We start from the raw sequence: 10,761 nt of genomic DNA on the forward strand, positions 1-10,761 counted from the left end.
AAGTCACAATATCCTCCTTCAGGAACTCTTTATGGTTCTCCCAGAGCACCCTAGAAACTTTTTGGAGCAATTCGCAGAAGGTTCTATCAACCCTGAATGGGACCCAGCTCTCCTAGATGGTGGAGTTCCTCCCATCCCAATCCTAGAAGTGAGGAAGATCTGGCTGATGAGAACAGTACCTAATTTCCCCATGTGCAAAAAAAAAAAAACCTTTAAAACATAGGATTATTGTTTAATACATGGTGCTACCACAACTGCCTATGATATTCAAAATAATACTTGATGTAGTAAATATGAAATAAACAAATAAAACACTTTAAGAAAACCTAAGGAACTGTATGTATAATCTGGACACAGGCTGTCTTAACCAGGCTGGAAACCCTGAACCCTTAACAGAGAAAAAATACTTCAGTATGTAAAAAACAGAACTTCTCTATGGCCAGGGATACCAGAGAGTTAACAAATTATAGATGGGGAGGGGGTATTCATATAATGAGTCCTAAGAAATCTCAAAAAGCAAAAAAGGACATCCCAGAAGGAAAATGGGGAAAAACAAGTGATTTATGGAAAAGCAAATCCAAATGGCCAGCAAACATTAAAATTCACATGTGGGGATTTGCAAATCAAAGTTGCAATCTTTACATCCAAGAGATTCACAAAAATCAAAGATTATAATGCCTATTTCTGGCAAGGATGTAAAAAAAAAAAAAAAAGCTGACATTCATCAATTGAGGAAATACAAAGTGTTAAGCCTTTCGGAATGTAATCTGTTAACATTTATTAGAGTTAACAGGTAAAAGTTCCCTTCCACCAAGCTATCTCGCTCTTTGAAACCTATCCAATGGAAACACACATGGAGCAGCAAAAAACTGAAAACAAAGTGTCTATTAACTGGGGAATGGCTGGATTTCACAGTAATTCTTATGATGAAATATGTAACCATTAAAAAATAAATTACACTCCAACAAAAAATGGCCAAGATGTAGATTATCTTATTTTTACAGAGCAGTATTGAAAAACACCTACGTTTGTATCTGAACGTGTATCTATGTACATTCTATGAATATGAAGAAAAATCTGGCACAATGTATACTTGGCTATAAACAGGCTACCTGAATGGATTGTGAATGAGAGATCACGTGGAGAAGGGAAACCAAGGGAAAAAGAAAAAAAAGAAAAAAATTTACAATAAAGCAAATCTGTATATGCTTATACATATGTATAAAATTATACACTTGCATATACATGTATAAATATTTTTAAAGAGTTGAGATTATCTTTAATAATCTGTCAATCAGCACTATTTCCATACAACACATATATATACACATTACCACTCCCCATATCTTTTTAATTTTTCCATCTCTAGGGATCTCAAATCCACATTCTAAGTAATAAACTCGTTTGTTTGATGTTTACATACAACACCTAAGAGATCTGGGTTGTTATTTGATTCCCGTAACGAGCACATTCAAGACTGCTGCAATCAAAAATTTTCTTAACTTCAAACAATACACACTTTTTTTTTAAAGGACCTACATCTATATCTGGAAATTATTTCAAATCAATGGACACATGTTCTACAAATAAAATCCACAAATTTACTAATTATGTATTACAGAAATTATTGCATCATTATGGAATAAGTCCTTTTAAGGAAAAAAGTTACTCAAGGCAAGCCTTCAGCATCCATTAGTACTGAACATTTAACTGTTCTGAATAAAAAATGACAATGAAAATGCGAGGATTTCGTAAGAATACATAAATATCTACTAATGCTTACATACTAGTAATGTTCTTGGTTTATTAATTTCGCAAGTTTATAATATCCAACAGTTCCTGAAATAGAAAGACTCAGAGGTTTCAAATGGCCACACAAAACTATAATGACTTTCCTGTTGCCAAGAGTTGAGTTTAAGTTCTCTATAATTCTATATATGCATAAAGTTCTGGGACATATCTGAGCTTGACCAGGATCAATGTATAACCCCTCAAAAAAAAAAAAATTTAAGTTCAGTTTGAATCAAAATCAGAAATAATTTAGTTTTATATATATGCATTTATACAAATATTAACAAGTCAAAAGAGTGTCCAGAAACCAAGAATGACTGATCCATTTGTTCATTCAACAAATATGTACTGAAGGTCTACTAATGAACTAACTACACATATCAAGTCACTGGAAAACTTCAGACTTGAAAATAACCTGGAAAACTATTAAAGCAAAAAGCTATGAAACAAGAAAAGTTCTACTTTTTTTTTTGGCCACGCTGTGCAGCATCAGGATCTTAGTTCCCCGACCACGGACTGAACCCCTGCCCCCTAAATTGGGAGCGCAGAGTCTTAACCACTGGACTGCCAAGAAGTCCCAAGGAAGTCCCAAGAATTTTTACTATTATTAATTAGCCAGAATAAGAAAGGCACGGAGATAGGAACCCAAAAGATGAGATTCCTGATTCTTAAGAAATACTGACAGGGAAATGCCATGTTGCTTTGCCAACAACTATAAATCTCATAGTTATTACTGGGGAGACCTCTACTCATGCTCCCAAAAAAGCTAAGCAAAATATGCTGAGGCTAGAGTATGGAAGACAAGTTATAACAACTAACATTTAACTTAGATTTAACTTTGGTTCAATTTTGCCATGGCTATCAGCCTCTTAAATGTAAGGAAAAATAAATTGAAGAGATTGTTGTACGTGTAAATATATATTACACGTACAGATTAACAAAAGTAATGCTTTGCATTGCTTAATTTTGTTTTGCTCAAGCTATTCTTTATTTGGTCCTAGAAAATTTAGATTTGGTCCTAGAAAATTTAGATTTGGTCCTAGAAAATTTTACACCAGCATCACAACAGAATTTACTACTATTAGCTAAACATCTGCCAAAGAATTTTCTCAAGCCTTTTGATAACTACTGTGCCACATCTTAAAATTTGAACAGGACATTTCATACATATACATATATAAAAAAGCATTTCAAACATTTCCCAAAATACCTTACACATAACAAACACTATAAAGCTAACAATTAAGGATGGTATAAATCACAACTATCCAGCACAAATTATAATTTGAGCCATATATCTAGTTTTAAAATTTCTAAGTATATTAAAATAAGTAAAAAGCAGGTGAAGTTAATTTTAATAATTTTAACCCTATATTTCCAAAATATTATTTCAACACATAACCAAAATTTTAAAACTCTGCAGTCTTACATTCCTTTTTTCATACTAAGTCTTTAAAATCTAGTATGACTTTTACAATTAAAGCACATCTCAATTCAGACTAGTACATTTCAGCTCCATGGCAAGTGGCTACCATTGGAAAGGGCAGATTTCTGTAATGTGAAGCAAAGCTCAAATCATTTCTCCAGGAATCCTCCCAATTCAGTCCTCTTGACTCCCATTGTATTCATCAGAATAATTTACAATTAATAATTTGATAAGCCATATATTCGTACTTGGAAAAAAAAATCACATAATGGTTAGAGATCAGGCTCTCTGGGAGTCCAAAACATCATTATGAATCTTGAATCAGCCTATTAATTTTACGGATAGATTCGCTTAGCCTCAGTTTCCTCAACTGGGGTAACATTATCTCTTTCACTGTGACTGAGAGGACTAAATAAGATAAATTCATGTAAAGTACCTACACAGTCTGATAGCCTGAGTGCTCAACAGATAATAGCTGTTATTGTTGTTAGAGCTAGATAGGACCTTAGTGAACTAACAACCTAGCAGATTCCACCACGTGATAAATTGTCAAAAGAAATCCAAGTGCCTCATACTGCGGATGAAAAACCTAAGCCCTCACAAACTAGCTAGTACGAGAATTAGGGGTCAATCACAGAATGCATACTGCTCTTCAACTACAAAAAAGCAAGTTTGCTACATCCTTAACACTGTGGTAGAGAATTCAGTTCTTGAGTTGTTATTATCCAGTCAAGTGTCTGCCTTGTCTTCCGAGCTAAAACACAAGCTTACTGCCGTGAGATTTCCTTTGGCGAACCTCTCATGCTATGCTGAACTAGGCAACTGGAAGTGAGAAGCCCTGGTGTTAAATCTCATTTCAGCTACAGTGTAATTGGGACGTTATTTAATCATTATTGGCAGTTTCCTAATATGTAAAATGAGGATACAAACACATACCTCATGCAGTCCCTGAGAGAAATCAGGAAATACATGTACAAGCCTCAAAGAATACACAGTAAATAACAGATAATAGTAATAAACAGATAATAGTAAACTATTATTTTACTCACAGAATACACACAAATATCTGATGATATAAAAAATATAAACGTGTATAGAAAGAAAAATATGGAAAAAAGTATGTTTTCTGTAAGTAAAGCCAAGGCCTTGACAACAAATTCTCTAGATAGGTAAGATTACGGTTTTTGGGGTTTTTTTAAATAAACTTATTTATTTTTGGTTGTGTTGGGTCTTCGTTGCTGCACGCGGGCTTTCTCTAGTTGCGGCGCGCAAGCTTCTCATTGCAGTGGCTTCTCTTGTTGCAGAGCACAGGCTCTAGGTGCGTGGGCTTCAACAGTTGTGGCACATGCGCTCAGTAGTTATGGCTCGCGGGCTCTAGAGCGCAGGCTCAGTAGTTGTGGCGCGGCATGTGGGATCTTCCCGGACCAGGGCTCAAACTCGTGTCCCCTGCATCGGCAGGTGGATTCTTAACCACTGCGCCACCAGGGAAGTCCCGAGATTACAGTTTTCTTTCTTTGCTTTTGTGTTTTCAGATTTTTCATTAATTACACATTGTTCTTGTAATACAAAAACAAAACTCCACAGGAAAAGTATTTAAGTATTTAAATTTAATTTTTAAAAATTAAGTGGCCTTTTCACTTAGTTAAATCCTAGCTCTTCTACATATTTAAAAAACTGCATTTTAAAACATGTACAACAATAGCTTCAAAATATCTGGAACTGTATGTTCTTAATTTAATAGTGTCCCCAGTAAGAGAGCAACCATCTTTTCCTCAATTACTAATCTCCACAAAGAAATCAACAATATTCTACACTAACTTTGAAGTCAGTACATTTTCAAAACACAACTCCTTTACTGTAACTCTACAGACCATCATCATTAGCGATAATAAACCTATTGCATGATTTAATTACTCTCAAATTTCATTTAAATATTAAACTAAAGCAAAAAGGAAATTTTGCAAATATCATAGCACTTTAAAATGTTCTGTAGTTGATCAATCACACAGTCAAAACCAGAAATCACGGAGCTCTAAAAGTAATTCTATCTTCTACAGAGAAGGCCTGAAAATTCATTCAGCCATCTTAGAGATCACACATTTCCTTGGAACACCATGGAAACTTTCCTCTCCAAGAGCCAGAAATTGAGTGACTTACTTTCAACTTCTATTTAAAATTATATTCTGCTCACGGCTATGCAAGCTGCAATGCTATTACAAAGCTTAAGATCATATACATCAGTTAAAAAGCATTTTAATGACCCCAAATGGGCACAAGGCTTTTTTGGGGTTAACGAAAATGTTCTAAAATAAGATTGTGATAATGGTTACACAACTCTGTAAATACACTATCAGAAAATGTAAATTCCATCTGAAAGCTTTAAAAAGGAAACAAAAAGAAAAAAGGCATCTTAAATGACCAGTAGTATAAACCCTATGCTGCCGCACTCCAGATAAAAAAGGCTACAAAAGCGAATTTTTATATAAAATTACATCCCCCATCAAGTGCTTAATTACCATATTTCCCATTCTTCCCAACCCCTATAGAGTTATCTGGCTTCAAACAAGAGTATATCAAGTTTTTATGTCTTTAACTACCACAGATCCACTGTTAAGTAAAAAGCGCAGGATGCAGAACAAAGTATTTAGTATGCAATCATTTGTGTAAATATTTGGGGGGAAAAAAGAAACTACCCTATTTTGGGGTTGAATCTTCTTCACCGGTTCCAATTATTTTGTGCAATGAAGTTTCAGTTCCACTAAAAATCTTTAATCAATGTCTACAGCGCACTGCCTCAAGCATGATGATACTGGCTACTAATCCCATGACTTTGAAATTCTTCAATGGCAACTCGCATTTACAGCCAAGTGTGTTGGGGGAAGGCAGGGCAGAGAAAAGGGGAGAAAATGAGGAGGAAAATCAGAATCACCTGTATATTGAAAACCACCACTGAAAGAAAAAAATACACCAAAATGTTACCTGTTGTTATCTCAAGGCAACTTCTGTTTTTTCTGATAGTTTCTAAAATCCCTCATTGACCATGTATTATTTTTTTAATTAAAAAAAATTACTTAAAATAAAATTACTTCCACACTAAACAAAAGCCAAACTGAAAACTCTACACAGTTTTCTGTATGATTCTGTTTAGGACATTCTGGAAAAGGCAAAACTATGGGGACAGAAACCACCCCAGGTTCTGGGGGTGTGGAGAGAGGATGACTGCAAAGGGGCAGGATAGAAATCAAGGGGATGGTGGAACTATTCTATCCCTTCATGCTAGTGGTAGTGGTTACACAACTGTTAGCATTTATCAAAGCTCACATAATTGTATGCCAAAAAAGATGCACTTTACCATATGCAAATTAATCTCAAAAAATTCATGTAATTAAAATTAATAAAACTGCTTCTGCGGTGAGCCAGTTTTTTTCCAAGCGGACAGTTTCATGGGATAAAAAATACTGCAGACTACTGAACTACTTCAAAAGCCTCATTTTATACAAAAGACTATAGTCCAGGGATATTTGGTCAAGGGTGCATTGCTAGACAATGTTAAGTAAGCTGAAGTATGTACAGACCTAGAATTCCCATGTGTTTAACTTCAAATGCAGGGCTCCTTCCACTTCATCATGCACTCTTCCAGAGTTCGAAGACCGTAGTTTCCACAAAGTGCATGTACAAATGGATTATGGCAGGAAATAAAATTCCAAACGTTCAAGTGCTATCTCAGTAGAGACAACGTGACTAGAGTCCTTCCCAACCTCTGCCAAAAAACCACCTAACTTTACTTTGTTAGGCAAAAATGGGTAATGGAATCGAAGTCTAAGAATCAAGCAGATTTTGTATAGTATAGATAGGTATCAACAACAAATACTTTGGAGTTCCAAAATGGGGGCATCTGATTCGTGAATTGACAAAAGCAAAATAAAACAACAAAAAAACTTTGGGAAACCAAAGTAAGATGGTAAACAATCTTTACTAAAACATTCAAACTGACGATCTTATTATTCAACCTTATAAATTAAAAATAAAGTATATGTATAGCAGGTGAACAACATAAAATATACTTGGATAAAAAGAAATGGTGTTGTATCTACCATCAACATGCTAAAAATAATTTGTTAAGGCAAAATAATCTTTTCTGTATTTCGATATGCCAGGAAAAAATGCATACCTCCATTACACAAGAATTGAATAGCCAAATAGTAAAAATGATACAAATATGATGAACCTTATCTACCCTTGACAGGAAAAAGTATAAGCCCATTCTTTGTGCATTGTGCCACAACTGTATCTGCAGTCGTTCAGAGAAGGCAACCATTAGGTTTAAGAACAGAAGGGGACTTCCGTGGAAGTGCAGTGGTTAAGACTTCGCCTTCCATGCAGGGAGTATGGGCTGGATCCCTGGTAGGGGAACTAAGATCCCACATGCCTCTCAGCCAAAAAAAACAAAACATAAAACAGAAGCAACAGTTGTAACAAATTCAATAAAGACTTTTAAAAAATGGTCCACACCAAAAAACACCTTAAACAAATAAAGAACAGAAGTTCATTAAGTATCTACTCAAATTTTACTCAGGTCTTTCGTCTGACACCTAGTTGTAAACATAGACTGATAATGTAACCAGTCACACATTAAAGGATTCCTTTCCACCAAGCAGTCCCTGTTTCTACTTTATGCTAACCACCTAAGAAGATTCAAACTTGTAAATACTTAGAGATCCTTCAGACGCCAACTGTGATTCCCCACCATGCTATTACCACGTGATAGCTAAACCAATTCCACATAGATAATTAGTAAACTAGGAAAGGAAAAGCAACGCTGAAAATAGGAATATACGACCACCTAGTAAAATAAAATTCTGTGCGGGATAAAAGGCACGCTGAAACGAAACCCAGTGAGAATACATTCTGCGTACTCACAATACTACTCCTGTATTAGGAGAAGGCCCTTCATAAAAATAGCCAGGACTCTCAAACATTTGAGATGCTGGCTTAGCGAGATTGACTGACAGACAACAGCTGGGGAGATTTTGTATTGATCTCGTAACCTCGTGGCATACTTTGGGAGAAAGGGAGAATCGGGAGAAAGGACCGTTATAATGTCAAAACTAAACTGTAAGGATTTCATTTTCATTTATGTCACCCCTACACTGGAAGCCCCTACTAAATTCCTCTACTCTCGAATTCCTCTTCCGTTTTCCAGACCCGATCCTAGTAATGCACCTCCTTCCACCCGATGGAAACAAAAAACCTCGGGGGGGGGGGAGGGTCAACACCTTCCCAAAACACTGGGTAACTGATAAAGAAACTAGTCACCTCCCCACCTGTGTCTCCTTAATCCATTTCACATTTTAAATCTTAAAGCCTAGAACTCTCGCCTTTTCTTCCGTAATAGAGGAGCTAAGGCGCCGCCCAATTTCCCAGGCCGCAAAAAATATTTCTACCCGCCACATTTCAAGATTTTCTAGTTTTCTCTTCGATCCTAACCCTCAATCCGGCACCCGCTCCCCCTTCAGACACTTAAATTTATTAGCCCGAAACCCTAGTACAAAGGTGAATTCCTAAGATTCCGCGACGCGCCCCCCCAAGGGGGTGGGGAGGGGTCGGAGCAGCGGGCCGAGGCGCTCCCGCTCGGCCCAGTCCGAGGGGCGGGGGAGCGGCTGTGACCACACAATCCCACCACCTCCTTTCACGACTGCCCCCAACCTCCCGGAGCTCGGGCCTGCTCCCAGGGAGCTCCCTGCCGCCATTCGGCTTCTCCTCACCGGCCCGCCAAGGGCCACACTAGCATCCAAGAAGAAGATTCATAAATAGGAATACTGAAAAGATATCCGACGTGTTGTTTCAAAACATAACGGAGCCCGGGCCCCCGAGACCGTTAAACCGCGGGTGGAGGGGGGAGAAGCGATGAACCTAGCGGCCTCAGGCTTTGGCCTAGCCGCCCTTTTCGACCCCAAACCTCACTCTCCAGGACCACCAACCCTCCCTCAAACCTGCCCCATCCCCCAGAAGACCCGACAAAGCGGTAAAAGGGTCGGTACCTTGTAGAAAGCCCCGTTGGAGCCGCGAACCTCCACCGTCAGCTCCGCCATGTTGGAACCGCAAAGGCCGCTGGGAAGAGATTCTAGAAACTTTCCAACCAGAGAGGAGGAGGGGGAGGGGCGTGAAGGAGGCAGGGGGAGGGACGGGGAAAACAGGGCGGGGACTGGGATCCCCCGCCCCACACCCCTGGGGTCTCACCGAGCAGTCCTGATTCTCCCAGCGGGATCCCCCCGCTCCTTACATCACTATCCCCCGGCTCCGCCCGCCGCCGCAACGTTCTGTTCGCCTCCCGACACAATCGCCCGACCTTGTTGACCCGCCCCTACGTCCCCGCCCCCCAGTGCGCGCAGCTTACCCGCCCCAGCCTGTCCGGGCCTCCAGCCGGCGGGGACTGAACTGGCCGGGCGGGCGCCGCCTGCCCCACGCCTCTGCGTTCTGCCGGTTTCGGGCATCGTGCCCTGAAACTTCCTTGAGGTGCTGGTAGCCCTGAAGTAGCTTCCCCACCCAGAGAAGCCCCCACTCTGGGGGCTTCAGACGCCCACTGGCACAAACTTTGGGGGAAAGAGGGAGCCTATAAATGGACATACAATGGGCTCTAAATTCTCTCGCCTCGGTCTTAAAAAAAAATCGGTGGCCTCCTCCTGACTCCACACAGTTCGGCCCAGCTCTCTCCCCACCTGTTACCACTTTAGCTGTTTAAAAAGTCAAACTAAGTACGTCCAGTTCAACTTAGCTGTGTTCACAAGCCGCAGAAAAATGTAGGGGGTAATATCATTGTTCGAAGGTAATCAGGGAAACGAGAGAGAGGGAGAGCAAGTTTTCCCCTGCTGCAGTGCACGCGAACTTCCACAAACAGGATCAAAGCAGACCAATTTGGCTTTTCTACCAGAACCTACAGCGATACCGTAAGCGTTATGATGGAGATGCTTTGAATATTTGTTTTAACAATAAAAGTTTTTCCCAAAGCAAGACCTTTGGAAATAATACTGGAAGTATTCTTTTCTGTGTGTTGTATTACCGTTTTGACAGAAAAACTCTGGAAAAGGATGCTTTGCTGGCACTCTACCGCCTCAAGGAAATGCCCACTGGCCTAGCCCTAGCCTTTCTGGGGAAAGGGGGCGGGGGCGGGGTGCTTTAAAAATGTACATAACGTTCCAGCAGCACTTCTACATCTCCAAAGGTTGGGAAAGGAAATGGGGGCTTCAAAAGTGCACCATATTGCTATGTACAGAATGTTCTTTTGAAAATGTTCATCATTGTGAGGAAAACGCAAACACACTAACCCATCAATGAGTAATAGCCACCATTTACTAAGGGCTTCACGTGTCCAACACTTTATATACCATCTTATTATGATCCTTCAGAACTATAATGCCCTAGTTTGCTTTTTTTCCAACAGCTTTATTGAGATATAATTCACGTACCATACAATTCATCCATTTAAGGCGTACAGTTCAATGGTTTTTAGTATATTCACAGAGTTGTGCAATCATCTCCACAAC

The 10,761-nt window shown here is 39.2% G+C and overlaps 1 protein-coding gene across 5 annotated transcripts in view; it reads right to left on the reverse strand.

Annotated features, from left to right (window-relative positions):
* FXR1 (FMR1 autosomal homolog 1) overlaps nt 1-9,569 on the reverse strand; it is a 56,112-nt gene extending 46,543 nt beyond the window's left edge. The window contains exons 1-2 of one of the 5 annotated variants that reach the window (XM_061194450.1): nt 9,501-9,569; nt 9,259-9,348 (exon numbers count right to left, since the gene is read on the reverse strand). In XM_061194450.1, coding sequence (XP_061050433.1) covers nt 9,259-9,309 — 51 coding nt within the window. In that variant the 5' untranslated portion in view covers nt 9,310-9,348; nt 9,501-9,569. Of the gene's footprint in view, nt 1-9,258 lie in introns of all 5 variants that reach the window. The other 4 variants (XM_061194448.1, XM_061194453.1, XM_061194451.1 and 1 more) reach the window with 4 other exon arrangements.
* Nucleotides 9,570-10,761: the final 1,192 nt, after the last annotated feature.

Source organism: Eubalaena glacialis, chromosome 6, assembly GCF_028564815.1.
Source record: "Eubalaena glacialis isolate mEubGla1 chromosome 6, mEubGla1.1.hap2.+ XY, whole genome shotgun sequence".
Taxonomy (NCBI): domain Eukaryota; kingdom Metazoa; phylum Chordata; class Mammalia; order Artiodactyla; family Balaenidae; genus Eubalaena; species Eubalaena glacialis.